The 19,480-nt window shown below is 41.9% G+C and overlaps 1 protein-coding gene across 4 annotated transcripts in view; it reads right to left on the bottom strand.

Moving 5' to 3' along the window:
- Positions 1–19,480, bottom strand: part of MTUS1 (microtubule associated scaffold protein 1) — a 118,606-nt gene that overhangs the window by 18,003 nt on the left and 81,123 nt on the right. For 3 of the 4 annotated variants that reach the window (XM_081130161.1, XM_081130160.1, XM_081130162.1), the window contains 2 exons: positions 13,438–13,652; positions 4,838–4,904 (listed from right to left, as the gene is read on the bottom strand). In XM_081130161.1, coding sequence (XP_080986287.1) covers positions 4,838–4,904; positions 13,438–13,652 — 282 coding nt within the window. Of the gene's footprint in view, positions 1–4,837; positions 4,905–5,928; positions 5,998–13,437; positions 13,653–19,480 lie in introns of those variants that run through there. The other variant, XM_081130163.1, reaches the window with a different exon arrangement.

Below are 19,480 nucleotides of genomic sequence, written 5' to 3'. Positions count from 1 at the left end.
TTCAGATGGAAAAACGTGATTCCAAGGATTAACGTTAATATAAGACCCCAAAATATCATAATTATGACTCTTTATTACACCAACATGACTCTACAAGGATTACGAGTAATAAATAATAAGTTTATCTCACATCTCATTGGCCATATGTCTGCTGTGGATGTAGACCATTAAATTGAACTGTGATCTATTTCAAGGGCTGACACTTTCAAAATGATCTGATTAACTGGGATTGTCTGACATAAAGTAAAATGTTTCCGAGAGAATTATAATAACTCACCTTCCTTTATTATTCATTCCTAAAAACAGACACACTATTTTTAAACAGTGTATAGGAAAACATCTGTGCATGAAACCCACCAAGTATCAGCATGTTATAAGGATAAAACCAACTTTCCCTAAGCCCCTTCCTTCACGAGTAAAATCATTCCTTCACTGAAGTCCTAAGTGCCAGGCACAAGGTACTAGCTATAGAGCCACAGAGATAAAGGAGATACTGGCCTTGCCCTGGGAGAGCTGGCGGTACTGGATGTGAGAAGTCTATAAAAGTAAATATACGAGCAACTTAAAGGGCATAGTAGAAGGCACAATTAATCAACTTGCTTGAAAGATCTGGGTGAAACTCAATTGAAGGCGAGATATTTTAGGTAGGACTTGAAAATGAGTAATGAGAAGGCGTTTGAGAGGCAAAAAATAGAAAGTTCGTGAAAAGAGGAGAGAGCATTGCAGACAGCGAGGATAACATGTGCCAAAGACATGCAGAATAGGTTTGAAGAAACCCCTGGCAGGGGCCTGGCAGGGGACAGGCAGTGTGAACAAAGGGAAATGAATGTGCAGACGTCATGGAGTTGGACTGGAAGGTCGCAGTCAAATCTTATTTGGTGGCTTTAGTGCGTTTGGACTTTTTCCCAAAGCCAAAATGGAGTCATTTATGCTTGTTAAAAAACGTCCAGTAGAGGACACATGGGAGGTTTATTGTAAGGATAGTCCTGGCAGCATGGGGAGAGGGGAGAAGCAGGCCTGGAGACAAGGTGACTCATAGGTGACCAGTGCAATATATTCCAGGTCAGAAATTATGGCGCCTAAGGTAGAACTGCAGCCAGAATGCTGGGGAGGGACGGGCCTGAGCGAGACTGAGCACACAGCCCGGTGGTGTGTGGACGATGCGGGCAAGGGGTCTGGCCTCAGCGGCTGGCTGGGTGGTGAGTAATAATGCCACCGCAGGAGGTGATGGACAGGCAATGAGGACCAGGCCTGAATGAGCAGACACTGCAGAGAGTGCTCAGGGAGCAAGGGGCTGGGGAGTCAGGAAGGCGTGAACATGCAGGGTTGGCTCTCCTGGAGGCCACAATTCAAGAGGAAAAACACACCTGCCGCTCAAGGAAGACCATGAAGTGATATGGAGAAGCGCCTGGCATAAGCTGAAAAGGTCAGAGTGCACGTAAAACAACATGGGTGGACCACAGAGACATTATGCTGTGTGGAAGAAGCCAGGTGCACAAAATAAAAGCATGTCAGGATAGTGGAGAGTGGGCTATTTTCCTCTCCCTTCAAGATTTTCATTTTCCTACATTGTTTTTAAATGAAAAGGAACTTTAAAGCCTCATATGCCCATAAATATTTATTGGTTACCCATAAAAATGGAAACCATATTATACATCTTTTCGTAGGAAACAGGAAAGAACCTCTGCCATTAAAGAGTTTCCTATCTGAAGACGACAGGAAGACACAAGACATCATAAATGCATGAATGTGAGGCAGGGAGGGCTCACTGGAGCGGAGGAAGCCTCATGGTTTTGTTCTAAGACAACCCGGGGGGGAGGGGGGGTTGAGAGTTTCTGCACAAATGGAAAGTCATTCCAGGACGAGGGCTAGGGCTCAGACAGCAGGCTGCATGGGGGGGGGGGGGGTAAGCTGGGTTAACCTGGCAATGAGTGAGATGACAATAGGAACGTCGGTCAGTGGAGGGGACGAGGTAGTTTCTGAAGGTCAGGAGTGCAGACTCTGTTTGGGCTCCAGTGCTCCACACTCAGGGGCTGTCCTTTATTCTTGGCCATTCTTAGCAGTGTGGGAACCTTGCCTCAATTTTCATAGCGAACGTAAGCAAAAATGACCCAACGGGAGAGAGGCACCAATGGCCCCTCCATTATTCTGGAGAGAATAGGTGGATACTTGGGTGACGGTGACAGAGGCAGCTCCCTCCCTCTTCCCCGTGATGGACCAGGCACTATGCCAGGTACTTCATACGTATCACCATTTAATGCCAGCTTCCCAACAACCCAGCAAAATACATAAGAACTGCACATCCCCAGTGAGGAAACTGTACTCAGAGAAATTAGGTAACTTGTAACTGGAAGTGGATGGATGAAACCCAAGACTGTGCTCCACACCCCACGCACTTACTTCTGTAGGGGGCAGGGATCGGTCACGCCTCACTTCCATTGGAGTGGGAAAGGAAAAGCCTGTCCTGAGCGAAATCTAACAGTTGGCCTAAGTCATACTCCTTTCTGCAGTACAGCCTATGATCTCACAAAACAGCAGATGCGGTTAATGACCACACAGCTGCAAACCGCACACATCTGAATACCTACTACGTGTTTAATAGCAGTTCACACTTGGTGCTAAATATTTTACAGTGTGTTACCTTGTGTAATCCTCATGACCACCCTTGAGGCAGACACACGGGACAGCCCTTTTACAGGGGATGAGGCAGGGACAGAAGACATGTCATGTGACTTGCCCTAGGCCTCCCAGCTACCAAGGAGTTCAACCTGCACAGTGTGATAATTAACGGTCTAACCACTCTGCACTATTGCCTCCAATTTTAAAACGGAGCTTTAAACTTTGCTGTATAAACCTGTTTCTTCCTCAGTTGATGCTAGAGTCAACCTGGCAGCTTCGGGAACATCTTTCCTGGACTCTTTCACCAGAAGAACTTTTTAAAGGCTTCTATTCTGTCCCCTCACAGAATCAAAACCCTTCCCCAAATGCTTTACGCTGTTACCTGAGCAATTCAACCTGATTCAGAGGCAGCAATGCCATTCTCTGAGTCTGGCCTTGGGTGACCGAGTGATACGGACCGGCCAACCATTGCATCTCGACACTGTGATAACCGCAGTAAAGGACACCAGAGAGAACTCTCCTTATCACAGACGGAAAGCTGAGAGTGGGGACAAACTGTCAGGGCTATTTCCTGTCAGGCTGTGACTAAGCTGGAGGTACTGAGTACCTGGATCCCAATTCAAATCAATTGTGCTCTCCACTAAGAGGTGACAGGAGGATGCCCCATTCAAACCGAGTGAATGAGAGCAGTGTTCCATCAGCACTTCTGCCTCCTCTCGGGGAGAAACTGAAACATGAACCAGCAGGGAGGCGGCCCATCTCCGCCTCCACTGGGGTATAATGAATGAAACACACAAAAAGGGCCTCTTGCCTGATCTCCTAACTCTAGAGCCATTACATTACTTAAGACACAGAGAAAAGCAGATTAAGCTGGTCATCTGGGTAATCTAAAGAGCAGAAGTCTGGTTAAGTAACATGGCAGAAAGCCTGAAAGGTCTCTAAGAGTTGTTTCTCAGCTGTGCTTTTCTTGATCTGTTTCCCTAAAACTCTCGAGTCTTTGGGGTCCTGAAGTTCCATCTGTCTTATGATTACTTTTCCATACAGAGTCCTTCATTTCCATAGCCCAGATGAAGGTCAGGACAGACGGGTGCCCTGGCTGGGTATTAAGAAACTGGAGGGTTCCCCAGGAGTTCGGCATTGTCCCCACTGAGAGGTGAACAGAGAAGCGAAATGCAAAGAGCAGACTTGACCCCACACTTACCGCTATTTGATCTTACCCTGGGGAAAAAAAGCGTGTTCGAGTCCAGCACATTGTACTGACAATGTTTAGGCTCTGGTCTTATCCCAAGAACAACGAGCAGTTTCTCCTGGAACTAGGTGAACACAGTTTCTGTCTCTGGCTCTTGCCTTTGCACTATTTACACACATACCTACACGTACTTGATGTGGGGAGGTCAGCACACGCAGAAAACTGCAAAGGGCAAGGAATCCAGCCTTTCAATGAACATCCCCAGATGTGGCTGGAGCTAAAGTGGAAAGCGGGTTCTCTGGGGCTGGGGTGCCCACAGCACACAGGGGGCCCTGAGGCAGCCAGCCCACTCCCACTCGGGGGCAGAGGTAGGGAAGGCAGAATTGTCTCCACCGCGTGAACCCCGAGGACACTTCCAGGAGGGGCAAAAGCTAAAACAGAGGCCGGCCTGGAGCAGCAGAGTCGGGTGGTGAGCACTCCCGAGGCCAAGGAGGCGCACGGCTGCCGGTGGAGCCGGATCCTGATTCACCATCAGCCCCATTCAAACAGAAAGATCAGCACAGAAACGAGCCTTCCCTAGACGGGCGACCCCCGTACACAGCATCCTTCTTACTATACTCGCTACTCACCACCCCCCCAGGGAACTGTGACGTAATCAATGTTATCAGAGAGGGAATTTTCTCACCACTCTTCAATATGAAAAGTGGTTCGGGAAAAAATAAGGCGAATTACTGAAGAGGGATCCACACGATTACAGAAATCACTCTGTCCCTCTCTTCAGGAAGAGGGGGGTTTGGTCATCAGCAGCGCTGCTAGGCCTAGTCAGATGACTGCCAGGAATTCTGCGAACCTGAGGTCAAGCTGCCAAGATCCAAGAGAAATGTCGATAGTAAGTGTTTGCCCAGATACAGCAGAGTGGGGACAGCTACCAGCTGCTAGCGTGCACCTCCGGCCACAGTGCACACAGGCAGACCAAACTGTCCAATCTGCCCCTGGCCCCGTAAAACTTAACAAGAGAAAAGCTCTTACCCAGCTCTCCCCGGAGGTTAACGAGTTCTTGAGATAGGGTTTTGTGTTGTTTCAGTGCTTCCTCCCGCTGCGGAAAACAAACATCAAGTTACTGGCGTTGTAAAGAGGGTCCCTTTCAGGGAGGCACACATTCGTTATCGCCAGAAAAACGAGACCCAGAATCGAGCAACAGAGATATGAATCATCTAGGCTAACAGTTTGTGTTGTACAAAAACACAGATGTCCCTTCGTTGTTAAGGAAATTCGTGTTTCAAAGAAATCTGTATTTTCTCAGGGCCTCGTGAAACTTTCATCGGAGGCACTAGAAAATGTTTACTTTGAGCCGAGCCTCACTGATCTGCAGAACCTTTCAGCAGACGCATACTGTACTGAAGACGTAATGCAGTCTCCTCCTCCAAGGGCAATAAAGACCTAATCAGTCTAAGATAAATATTTAATGTTCTCAACATATGCACTTGTATGCACTTTGTCCTATATTTGCAAATAAAAATAAAAAGTTTGTTACCAATCCTTTACTTCTAAAACGGAGACACAAAGTTTGTTAGAAAACTAAGGCGAAAAAATAATCCTTTAAAGACAAAGCTAAATTGATTTTACTTAGTTACACATTATTTTCGGAAGATTCTAATATTTTGAATCAGCTATAATTCTGAGCAGGTGCTGGAGAAATGAATCAAAGAAAACCAGGCAGCTGTTTCAGTATTAACAAAGCAATGATCAATCTTGCAAAAAAAAAACCAACACAGAACAATCTCCCAAATTTCCCAGTGACCAGCAACTCACAGCAATCACACACATACACACACTTACACATACAGCAGTTAGATACCGTTTCGTATCAGGCAGAGCCCCTGCCCCAGGGTGTAGGGAAGGAAAAGGCAGAAGTCACAGCTCCTGGAAAAGGCCCCCATAGGATCAGCCAAGACGGAGCTCCCGCTGCACCTGGATCCCGGTGTTGCAGAGATCACGAGACCCGGGCTTTGCAGGCGAGAGTCACTCGTCATTGAAAGCATTTCCCCGGGATGCCAGACAACCGCTGCCTTAGTCCCTGACATTCTTCCAGAAAAGCACTAGAAACAAATACTAATTACCCTTGTCGCTGCACATGGAGAATACAGGCACATTTTGCTGCTGGAGCAGCCCATTTTCCAGCTTCTGTCTCCAGCTCCCCCCGCCCCCTGCACCGGCCAGGAAGTGCACAGGTGGCCACCCACCCGTGCGTCCGTCGGTCTACACTCCAAGCCCTACCAGGAGGCGGGCCATGGGTCCCGGGTTGCCTTACTTCGCGCCCTGCAGGCTCCTGTCTGCCTCAGCCGCCTCTCCGCACAGAAGCTGATGCTGCCTGCAGCCAGTGCCTTTGGCACAGGCGGCCAGCGATCACTTAAAGCCACAGCCCTTCATTTGTGAAAAACGAGAGCCAGGCATTAGGCTGATCGATCGCCGCTTACTTAAATATCGGCTGGGACAGTGGAAAGAAAAACTGACCTTCTCTGCGTGGATGATGGAGTGGTTTTTAGATTCGTGAGCCTTTTTGGTCCCCTCTCTAATTGAGGTCATTAGATGATCCCACTTACTAACAGAAAAGGGAAACCTGGTCTCTAACACCTGTACACGGAATGAGCTTATGGACTGGGTGAAGAGCCATGAAAGAGTGCGCGTTGTGACTTAGAATTTAAAATGACATCATACGGCAAATGGTGTTTCCTGCAAAATTTAATTTGAATGCTTAGAGCAGGGTCCTCTGGTGTTTTAAGAGAAAGTGTGAAATTCTGATTTGAGAGTTGGAGTTAACAACACACTAGCACTGTCACATGGACATTTAACGGGGACTGAGATTTAAGAAACACTTCCTCATCGAGGCATTCTGACCTCAGTGGTATTCTGAACGCTTGGTTTTTAACACACAAAACTGAGTTGTTCTGAAGTCACAGATCAATTAGTCCAGCTTTAAAAATAAACAAGCGGCCCAGCCGGGCGTGGCTCAGCGGTTGAGCGTCGACCTAGGATCCAGGCAATCAGGGTTCGATTCCCGGTCAGGGCACATGCCTGGGTTGTGGGCTGCAGCTGATCAATGACTCTATCATCATTGATGTTTCTGTCTCTCTCTCCCTCTCCTTTCCTCTCACTGAAGTCAATAAAGATATATTAAAAAAAAAGTTTAAAAATAAACAAGCAATGGGCCTTCTAATGTAGAAATTAAAGTCTGAGGAAACCCAACCTGGATAAAATTAGAAGAAAATTGAAAAAATACATATACTATATACTTCTCTTAATTTCATAAATTTAAGCCTTAATTTTGTTTGCTTAGTAATCTAGTTCAAGTAAGTATCAGCAAGTTTTGTCACTCCAGTGACAAGTAAATCAGGAGACACTAGATACTCACGAGGAATCCTGCAGCCCATTTAGTCACTGGCTTATAAATCACTTCTTCCAGTGGTAACTCAATTGCCAATGAAAAGAAAAGCTGGCAAGAAGTTCTATCATTTTTCAAATTTCCATAAAAATTAAGTTGCTATATAATTTCCAGGAGTCCTTTTGTGAAAACTTTTACATCCTATCACAGATATATACCAGGTGATCTTTTCACTCATTAAAGGGACTTTGGGGACAAGGAATTTCACTGCCATGTGGATTTTTCTCCCAACTCTACTGCATTCAACCTTCCTGCCCTCAGTGCCCAGAAGCCATGGATATCTTCCAACCTCTGTCAATCCCAGTAACAGTAATAGGAAAACTGTGAGTCATCTTTGACCCTTCTTTGTCTATATGCGTGTGCCGAAGTCCATGTTTCCTTTCTACCGTGTCTTGAATTGAGCTTTTCTATTAGCACAACCTCCACCCTAGTCCTGATCCTCGCAAACCCTTCCTGGACTGTCAAAAGCATCCCTCCACACCACCTTGCAGAGGCTGCTAGATGATCCCATATTCCTTGTACATCTAAGCACCCTCGCCTTCCACTGAATGCATAAAAAAATAAACATCACCCTAATTCCATGAACCTCAATCACTGCAACTGCTGTTTAGACTCCCTCTGTTCAAGGCACGCTTGCCATGCATGTCCCCCTGCACACTCTGGAACGCCTGGTCTGCTTCACCTGAGCCCTTACATAAACCTTCCGGGAATGCTACACGCCAATCACAGACACCATCCCCCTCCCCCAAGTGCCCAGACAGGACATGCAACCTTCTGAGTTGGCTGGCAAATTATTGCTCAATACCAATTAATCAAGCACTGTTCCAGATGCTGGGGAAAATATGAGAGAAATTGAAGACGTGGTCCCTGCCTTCGAGAAGCTTGGCACCTGGGAAGAACTAAAGTGTCCAGGTCCAATTTATTCATCATGTCTTAAAGTGGATGACATCATCCGAGGGGATAATGGAAAAACCAAGGGCTTGAGCTATGATCCTATGTGACGTGCTTACCACAGTGCCCATATCATAACAGACACATACTGTTAGTTTCTGCCCGACGTGTCCTTTAAGATACTTACCGTTTACTTACAGATGACAAAATGTATTTTGTCACTTAGATACTGACTGCCTATTTCTTTTTATTCAGCTGCTCCCATGTCAGTGTTGCTGTTTTAGATAATAAACTCTATAGTCCAGATAACAAGTTTATTTAATTCTCTTTGTAGTGTAACATGCAGAATTCCACACAATGTGACAAAAGAGGGAGGTGGGGCTCTAGACAGAACAATGGTTTTCTACTCATACATTAACTATACAAAGCGCTCCAAGAAAAAAATGGATTCACCATGATTTAATTAGAATGCCTGCGACACAGGCACTTAGTCTCTGGCCGGTGTCCCATCAGTGGCCTGCATTTGCTGGCTGTCAAAGACCATGAGCAGCACAGGGGCTTTGCAGAAAAGAGCCACGTCAAATGGCTGAGATGGGGGCAATGTCTCACCTCCTCCCCTGTGCCCACACAATGAATTGTGTCCACTATTTTTTTGTTCAGAGACTATTTTACTTATAGTAGATTGCTGGTGTCATTCGAAATTCACTTTGTTTAGGTGCTACTTTAGGTTAGCTTCCTCCTGCAAAGACAGAATCGGAGGCACCCTGGAAAATCAGTCAGAGGTTTGGGGGTGGGGGGTGACCTCGATCCTGTTCAGAAACTCATCCATAGATGCTTCTATGAAAAATTTGGGATTACTACCAACACTGTCCTTCACTGGCGGTCTGTACAGAATGCTGTACAGCTATGCAAGATAAAGCAAGAATTTGAACTAAAACCATACTGTGTCCTTTCAGAAACAGAAAGTGTGGTATCAGTTTCCAGATTCATGAGATAGTTATTAGAACTCCTGGTATATAATGAATTCTGTCTGCCACTAAAGTGGAAAAGCTGCAGTTATTAAACAGATTTGCAACGAAAGGATAAGTTAATGTTTCAGTATTCCCTATAATCAACCATTTTTACCCATAACCTAAAGCTCCAAAACCATTTAGAAAAAGTTAGCAATAACAAGATATACCTGTATATACAGATCAACCTGCATCTATAAAATCTGTATCTACCCATCGACATATCAATCAATCAATTAATCACTCCTGTAATGGGGGGTTAAGAGAAAATAATTTTGAAGAAATTCCTCAACTTCCCCCCTGGTTGTGTCTCTCCTTTCCAACTGTTTTACAGCAGAGCCCTGTACACACTAGGCAATCAGTAAATATTTGCTGAGTGGTTATAAAGAGCTAGCAAAGAACATTTACATAAAGACTTTATATGTTCAACACGAATCTGGGATTCCAGCCGCTCTGCCCACCCGTTTGTCCATTCAGGTATATGCTGTGCGTATATTCCATGTGCTGGGGCGGTCTCCCAAGAAAGAACTAGACACAGATCCTGCTCTCAGTGAGCTTCCTGTCTTAAAAAGCAAAAGCAAGTGCTAGCTGGTTACCTATAATATGAGGTAGGGAGTGGCAGAACTGTAAGTCCAGACAGTAGACAGAACACAGAACTAGAGGACCAGGAAAGTCTCCACAAAAGAGGGGAGTTTTGAGCCGAGTCATAATTAGGTGGGCATTCGGACCGAAATTAGGTATAAGATGAAATGCACATACAGTGAAAGTATCCCTAGCGCTCGTTAAGAATTTGCCCTGCTATGATGGACAGAGTCTCTCAGCGTGTGCCACCCTGCGAGGTTTTCCTCTAGGGTGGGTCTGCTCTTTCTCCAACTGAGCACCTGATAATGTGTCTTTGGCTTGTGTTTAGGGGCCAGGTGACAGGGAAAAAAGTATCTTTTTTTTTTTTTTAAAAGATTTTCTATTGATTTTTAGAGAGAGAGGAAGGGAGAAAGAGAGAGAGAGAAACATTGATGTGAGAGCGAAACATCAATCGGTTGTCTCCTGAACACCCCCCACTGGGGACTGAACCCACAACCCGGGCATGTGCCTTAACTAGGAATCTAGCTGGCAACCTTTAGGTGCATGGGAAAATGCCCAACCAACTGAGCCACACCGGCCAGGGCTGGGAAGAAAGTATCTTTAAACACTAGGATCACACAGAGTATGGAAGGCTCAGCCCACGCGGTGTTTAGGGACTGAGAATACGGATTAAGGAAGAGCTGACTCCTGTCTTTCATCTCACATCCACTTCTGGGTCTCTGCTCCCTGCGAGGCATGGAAGGCAGAACTGCGTGACCTATTTAATTTGCACTTTTAACTTAGGCTGGCTGTCTAATGGATCTGCCATATATAATGTAAATTAAATGCAGTCGGCGACGGGATGCTACAATAAGAAAGGTCTGAACATGTGTGTGTTAGCAGGAAAGGAAGCAGTAGCCCAGAAATGGAATTTGAACAGAAGATAAAAAAGCACAGGAAGTTCATGGGGGACTTGGAGTTCGTAGTGTCCTAGACTTGGGTTCAAGTCCCGATTCTCCTCTTACTAGCCGTCTGATGACATAGTCAAGTTTCTTAACAGCTCTATGCCTCAATCTTCTTATTTGTAAATTCCAACTTACGGTTTTAGAGAGGATTTAATAAGCAAGAATGTCTGGTACTTAGTAAATATTCAACAAGTGTTAAAGCCCTCTTGCTTCTCTCCCTAACTATAAGCTGGAGCATCGGGCAGTGAGGGTAAGGTTAGAAGGGGCAGTTGGTACCAAGCAGTCTCACATTCCCAGTTATATACCAGGGTTACCCAAAAGAAACATAATGGGAGTCATGTATATAATTTTAATTTCGCAGTAGCCGCATTTTTAAAAGTTTAAATGATTACTTTTAATAATACATTTTATTTAACCCAACATATCTAAAATACTATCATTTCAACTTACAGTGGACAGAAAATTATTACCGAGATAGTTCATATTCTTTTTTTTCCATACTAAGTCTTGAGAATCCATGTGTATTTTACATTTACTGCATATCTCAATTCAGCCTGACTAACTTCAAGTGGTCAAGAGCTGCCTGAGGCTAGTGGCTGCCATAGGGGACAGTCAGCTGTAGACAAGGAATGGCCACTGAAGGCTTGTCAGTACAGCGGAATTCTTTGGAAAGACAAATCCGTTAGCAGTGCTTGGGATGGACCCTAGTGGGGAGAGTGTAAGCCTGAAGACTGGTTAAGAAGTTATTGTTATAATCTAGGGGACAGTTATCCAGGGTCTGAACAAGGCTGGCATCACTCGGAAAAGAGGGGTGAACGGGAGAAACGCTGGAGGATGAGAGGTTCACAGAATTTGCTGATTGGTTTAACATGGGAGATAAAGGAGAGAAAAGAGTTGAACATGGGGGTTTGAGGCTAGATATAATAATTGGTTTATAACTAAAAAGACAAACTAATTTTTTCCTAAACTTGATATTATGTGGTTTCCAATTTAGCACACTTTGTTATATAAATAAGCTCTAGAATTCCTTCCTTACATATTAGAGAAAAACAAAAATACTGTATACTACTATATTTTAAAAGCTAGGCAAATGTCTCCATCTCTCTCTCAAAAAATATATTTGAACAAACCTGTAAAATGTACATCAAATACTGATCTAAACTGTCTACGAGCTTGGTAGCTTGTCAAAGGCACAGACCAAGTTTCATTCACCTCTGTCTACCCCGCTCCCTACAGGCAAACACATCATAGAAGCCTTTGTAGGAAATAAATACAGGTTTGTTGGATTGAACTGAACTATAGGACAAGCAAATTGAACTGTTTTCTTCTTGAGATGTCATGCATGCATACCCATCTTTAAAACTGTCATTAAAAAATATCTAGAGAGCTCAAGTTATATTCTCACCACAGTGTTTCCACTTAGATAGTAGTTTTTGTTGCTATGCCAGAAGCATATGTTCACAGCATATGTTTTTCTCAATGAATTTTAATTAGTTCTTGAATTGACATTTCTGTAGCGTATCCGGAAAGAGTAAGTAAGCACAGAAAATCTGTTTTGCGTTTGTTGTACCACAAACTATTTTAGGAATGGATGGAAATTCTAAAGAGTCCCCAGACCAATACTGGGAGTTACCTCCAAAGTGTTCTTTGACCTATAAATATAGTCAACCTCATCTTCCCAACCATTAAACTAAGTGTGATATGGAAAGGTACACAGAGTTAGACAAAAAATTAAGTGAAAAAATGTCAATGCTAATACAGTAAAACCTCCATATAAGGGACTAATTTGGGTAAGGGGGAGCCATTAAAGCCGAAAGTCCTTATATAATAAAGTAGGTTTTCCAGATGTGTATGTTAAAAAATTGACAAATTAGTTTATCTGTTTTTACTTACGTAGACACATTTGTGTAATTAAAATTAAGTATGTATGGAAAGTTTAATTTAACAAAAAAGTTTTCTATTTGTGTTACTGTAATTTTAAATTTATACTTAATAGGTCTAGTAAATACGTGCATTCACCAGTCACCTTGAGTAAACAAATTCACACGGCTGGGGCATGGCTTAGTGCATGTGGGAACATCGGCCACAAGCTTTCAAACCGCTGCAGAAAGTCACGCCAGGTGACAACAGAACCAATTGGTGTGATCACATGCTAATCACTCGCCAAACATTGTTTACTGGTAACTCTTGGATTTACATATGTAGACTCTAGTTGTAGATATGTAATATTTATTTATGTCAGCCAAATTACTACAGTGTTTTTTCCAACATATGGCCTATTTGCTAAAATTTGTTAAAAATACCAGTGAATTAATAACAAAAAATAACCTGTTAATTTTATGACAAGCAAATCTTGGTTAACAGCATTCTAAAAATAACAGGATGTTAATTTTCACATATGACCTACAGACTGGAAATTTTGTCTGTTAAATCTGAGGTCCGTTAAATTGAGGTCTGTTAAATCAAGGTCCATAAAATCAATGATTTACTGTATAGTCTGGAGGTGCAAAGAGGTGTAACAGGCAAATATCTTTTCGCAATTGTTGGTCTGAGAAGCTATCTACAGAAGACTATCCACTAGAAATGTTTTCATCCCAAATTTCTGGAGAGTGACTCAGGGATCAAGTGAGCGGCAAAAGCGTAACTGGATGAATTACATCTGATCTTAGCAATCATCAACATAAAGATATTACGAAACAACCCATGAACACTGCTCCCCCACCTCAGGGAAAGGACGGCCTGGGGGGTACACGGCCTTACCTCCGACAGTAGGTGCTGAATCACGACTGTCAGTGCTTCGAACTTGGTATTACCGCAGGAAACAAGCTGCTTAAGGCGCAGGATGAAGCGACTTTGGTTTTCACATTTCGTTTTATACTGAGCCAACTCAAGTGTTTTCTCAGAGGACAGCACATCTGGAGATGTCTGTGTTTGGATGCATAAACTTCTGGGAGTCTTCTGTCTGCCGTTTTCAACTGCAAAAGGAATTAATAAACAGGTGGTAAAAGATATGATTGTGATTTCTATAATAATCACCATGTGCCGTCAAACACAACTAGATAAGCCACAGAAATGCATTTAAGTTATGTTTACATAAGGAAAGCATATGAATGAGGACTGGAATTAATCACGTATGTGGATGCCTGGAACTCACAAACAGACAATGGCTTTCATTCTGACTTTAAGAGATTTCTATGGGGCAGAGGATCATCTACATGAAACAAGCAGGTTTAGCAACCCGGAAAAAAAAAGTTGTGTGCAGAACATGTGGATTTCACAGCTTCTAGCGCCCTAGATAAACTGGTACCGAAGCCCGGCTGTCACGACGACTTGAAGCTATATTCTGGTCACATATGCTGAAAGCAAAACACAAATTACTGGACTTTAAATGCCCTTCCCTCCTCCTACACATTTTTTACGATCTTCCCACCCTTTCCCTGCTGACGGTCTGGTCATTACAAAGATTCACAGTGCAGATGAGTCATTTCCTAATCTCCAATAAATCACCGTGCATGCTGAAAACCGACTCACATTTCGACCCTTATTTCAGTTCACTGTTAAGAGTACTATACTCTTGACTCTACTACTCCCTTTTCTATCGAACACGAGCTTTGCTGGTTTTTCCTTTCCAAGTAGAAATAATAGCTCTAAATATCTTTTTTTAAAGCACATGCTGATACTCAGATCCATCTGAGAGGCCATGCCATGTGATTATTCACTTTCTATGCCCTGGGAATTACTCTGCTCTATTTTAAATCAAAATCTGCGCAGTTTTGGAACCATTCCCAATGTCTTAGTCACTTTAAATATCAAACAGAATCAGAAAAGCAGGAAACAAGCTGCTTAGCTTCTTGAGATAAGTAGGCCAAGTAATCAAAACAAATCTAAATATGAAAAATAAAAAGCTACAAGAAACTAAAAAAAAAAGCCCCAAATGTTTCCTTGTTCTCACAGACATTCCCTCTGGCACCCACATTCTGTGGTAACAAACAAACCTAAGGCAATTTTATAAACAGAGGTTATTTTCTCTAATTTTTCAGGAGAAGGAAAACTAGTTACTTCTTAAAGGAAAATAAACAAAGAAACCTCAGTATTCATGTTCCAAGAACCAGTGGTAAATACAAGCAATATACTCTTTAAGTTACAACAAAAGCTTTCATTCACTATGGCTGCTTTCCATGGTTAACTCGTATTTGTACTGATGCTTGATAATTCTCAGTTCTGAAATGACTAAAATATCTATTGTCTTAAAATTACTTGAGGAGAGGGGGAAAGTGTTTACCCACTACTCTTTTATTAGTAATCGTTAATGGCTATCTGTCAATACTTGCCAATTCCCCAGCAGATGGAGAAGGTAACTAACTTAATAGTCATAATATTAAAGTCCTGAAGGAAGAACAACCTTATTGAGTCACAATATTAATGAAAAATAATCTAAATATTTTACAATATGTCAAAATATCTGAGCTTAGTGTTCCTTCATTTCATGTCATTTCCTAAAGTGTTCTTAGAAGTTATATTTTTCCTACACATATAATAATTATAGAGCGTTTTACTGTTCATAGTGTCTCACTGTCCTCTCTTTCAATCCTCCCAGTCACCCTTGGTAGGGAAGGTGACATTCAAGGATATGAAGGGCCTTGCCCAGGTGTAGACAGCTTTTATGGGACCGAGTCAAGGTCAGGACCTAGGCCTCTGAAGTCAAGTCTCTTCTGTTCCCACACATTTTGGAAAGTGGGGATGAGGTGGAAAAGTAACTATTTCTTACTAAAACTAAATATGTATGCACTAATCTAGATGAAATGTTACGTTAATACATTCAAGCCCACTATCTGAGAACTCTTCATTTCAGTAAACCTACCTGTAAACATCTGTTTTAAATTGTTTTATATACTTTATACAAAAACAAAACAAAACAAAACAGAACAGCAACAAACATTTTTAACTCTTTGACCATTCAGAATTTACTACAACATATGTAGATATAAGTTTATTCTCCTGGTCGATATCATTACTGTATGTCCTACCAATACTCATTGAAATATCTGCTATTTATTGATACACTGCTTTGCATCCATCATTTCTTGAATCCTTAACAACATCTGATTTCCTTTCTAGAATTTATATGCTAATAAATGTTATAATTTAACATAATATCAAAGTTTTAAAACTGTTAGGTTATAATTATTTACAAAATCTGAGAGGTAAATGTTTCATATTAACAGTTTGGAGAAAACATCCTTTAGTATTCTTATCTTTCAGATGAATTTTAGTATTCAGTAGTAAGTTCTAGTAAGTTATTTCATGAGAAAATATAATATATTGAATTAAATGTAAATTAACATATTAAACATTGTTTTTCACAATCAGGTTGAGAATGCAGGTACTTCCTCTATAGCACCAAATTTTATATTTTCCTTCAATTTATCTCTTATACCAAAGTCAGGCCACAGTTAAGTACTTATGTTTGGTTCAATATTTTTAAAAATTTAACTTACTACTCTACTGAAAGTATTTGCTAATAATATTATCTGGGTAAATTCCTTGCTTCTCAATGGATATAAAGTGTATTTAAAAATAATATATGTTATTTTCAATATCATGTTATGAATCTGTCATATTGTTTAAATGCTTAAAAATTGAGTTGGTATTGCAGACTCCTTATTAGGCTGCTGAATCCATTATGATTTTTTACTGGTTTTTATTTAAATTCGATAAATGTTTTTACAGGCTTTTTGTATGCCGTGGTGGCTTCAAATTCCTGAGACAAGCTCTTAAGTTTCTCAGATATGTCAGTGCAACAGTGGGAGCTGGTCCCTAGCTTGTTTCTGAGGATTCAGATGCCTTAGGTTCTCAAGAGAGATTGTTATCTGTACATTTCCATTATTAAATTTTGGTTGCTGTCCAGCTGGGCGTGGCTCAGCAGTTGAGCATCAAACTAGGATCCAGGAGATAGGGGTTCGATTCCCGGTCAGGGCACATGCCCGGGTTGCGGGCTTGATCCCCAGTTGGGGGCGTGCAGGAGGCAGCCGATCAATGACTCTCTAATCATTGATGTTTCTATCTCTCTCTCTCCCTCTCCCTTCCTCTCTCTGAAATCAATAAAAATATATTTAATAAATAAATATATAATAAATAAATAAATAAATAAATAAATAAATAAATAAATAAATAAAAAATTTTGGTTGCTTTAGTTTTAGGTAACAAAATGGCACTTGTGTTTATAAAAGTCCTACTGTATTCCCATATTTTAAAACTGTTAAATATGTCACAGCATATGTATTCTTTGAAAGTTTAGAAAATTTTCTAGGACCCAAAACTATATTAAGAATGCTACTAAGATAGCCCTGGCTGGTGGGGCTCCATTGGTTGGGCATCCTCCTGTGCACCCAAAGGCTGCTGGTTCAATTCCCCGTCAGGGCACACGCCTGGGGATGTGGGCTAGATCCCCAAAAGGGGGCTTGTGGGAGGCAGCCAGGGGATGTTTCACTCTCCCATCAATGTTTCTCTCTCTCTCTGTCCCCCTCTCCCTTCCACTCTCAAAAAAAGTAATTTTTAAAAAATAAAAATCTTTCATTAAAAAAGAACTGCTTTAAAAAGAACAAAACAGTGCTAGTAAGATCATTCTAGAATGAACTTGAGCCATTTTTGCACCAGCAAAACATCAACTGCCCAAGTGTGACTGCATTCTAGTCACGCAAGCGTCCCGGCTCTTAGCTGCTCTTCCGTTTGCACTTTCCCTGGCTGCTGACTCACCGGGTGCAGTTCAGTGTCAGGGTGTTAACTCCATCTAACCAGAGAAGTAGGGGAGGGAAAGAGACGACTTCAGTAAAACCCTAGCTGTCCATATACCAGCCTCTTTTTCTCTCAGGCTTTCAAGTGGTGTGAGAACAGGAATTTCAAGAGTGGGGTAGGCCCATTCATCAGCACCAGCTCCTGTGCCCAGCCGGGAAAACCCACGCATCATGCCTAGAGCACAGACACCGCCTGCCTCAGGTCGTGATCAGCATCGCCAGATGTGTCCATCACGATGCAGTGCTAAATGCTACCTGAGAATCTCATCCAAGCATTTCAAACGATTCTGGTCATGTCTCTCTGCATAATTTCATTTACTCAAATTGATGTCTGAAAACATAAAAGCTTTGTGAGAAGGCTTCTCTAACACACCCCAGCACAAACTACTGAATTCATGGCTGGGAAGCCAGAATTTATCCTGCTATGAATATTACATGGGAGTAAAGTAACATCTATAAAGAGGTTTTCATTCAAACTTGTTTGCAAAGAAAAGATCAAAGAAACAACCCGAGTGTCCACAAGTAGAGGACTGGTTAAATAAATTACTGTATGCTCAGACAGTGGAACGCCACAGCTGTAACACAGAACCGAGAGGCTCTCTGTGGTAAACAAAAAAAGCACACTAAAGAACACTGTAGAAAACACTCCCCCCATTGCATAAAGATGGGAACATAAGGCCATATTTTCTTATAAATGCATAATAGACTTATTACGTAATACATATAAAAGCACTAATAATGTTTACTTTCCCAGAGAAGGGGACAGGAACCAGACAGATACAAGGCATTCTAACGCATTTTTTATACTTTTTAACCATGGGGTAAATATTACCTATTCAAAATGAAACAGTGGTATTATTTTTTAAAGGTGGTAAAAATGAATTCTGAGCATTTAAAATCTTTACTTGACACTTCGCCATGGAGAAAACTGTCAATCCTTGTTTCTTCCTTGGGGAATCCAGACGGGAATCTAAATAACTTGGGTTTTGTTGTATGCGAATGCTCAGAATAGATTTACATTTAAGGAGAAAAGAAAACATCGGCATATTCTTCTTCTAAGAGGGCATGTCTTCAAATGTTAACAAAAGAGCCAATAAGCTAACAGGCTGTGCTCTACCTAGAGCTGGGAAAGCAAGTTGTGACCTCAATATGCTGCTCCATATCCTGAGCTCCCTATGGACAAAATGGGACCGCATGGTAACAGATGACCCAATTTCAGCATCCTTCCCATGCTCCTCACTCCTGGCTCAAATGAAGATCCGAGATGCTGCAAAAATCTCCAGTGATGCTCAAAGCCCCAGTGCTCAAAAGCAGGATATTTCATAATACTTTTAAAACACAACAGTTTCCCTTAAATCCTATAGGATTCATTGTTTATAGGAAATGAGCATCATGTGAACCAAACTCTGCCCTTACATTCCATTTCTTAACACAGTACCACTTTGATAACGCAACTGTATTTAAAGGCATAATATATTTTGTTTATTATACCTATTAACAGGATATGGTCTGATTTCAAAGAATTAATCAGAAACCCTTAAATGAAATGTTAACTTCTACATAGATTCAGATGTCTCTCAACAAGGTAACTACTGCTATCGCGTCTGACCCGACCTTCCCAGGATTCATTCTAATGAAACTGAAACCTCCATCAGGAAAACAAAAGTCCTGGATCAAAGACATTGGCTTACTTGAAAAATAGCTGGATAACACTGTTTGCTATTTTGGTTCTTTCCACTCAGAAACCTCAATTTAATCAAATTTAAAACTAGCCTAATGATCTTATTTATCATCTTCTTAAAAGTAGTAGACAATGAGAAATAGATCCATTTTTTTCAGGCTCAAGTCACATAAGCTTATAGATCCCCATCTCAAGGCTAAATGCCATATTTGAGAGACATCGACTGACCATCATCACATACTAGCTGCTGAGGCCAAACAAGCCATTTACTGAATCTGCTGGATTTCTAAATATTAAAATCAACTTAGAGAGAAGACCTACCAGGAAA

The sequence above is a fragment of the Miniopterus schreibersii genome (assembly GCF_964146895.1).
Source record: "Miniopterus schreibersii genome assembly, chromosome: 2".
NCBI classification, from domain to species: domain Eukaryota; kingdom Metazoa; phylum Chordata; class Mammalia; order Chiroptera; family Miniopteridae; genus Miniopterus; species Miniopterus schreibersii.
Note: the sequence above shows the minus strand (reverse complement) of the source record. Positions and strands in the feature narration are given on the sequence as shown.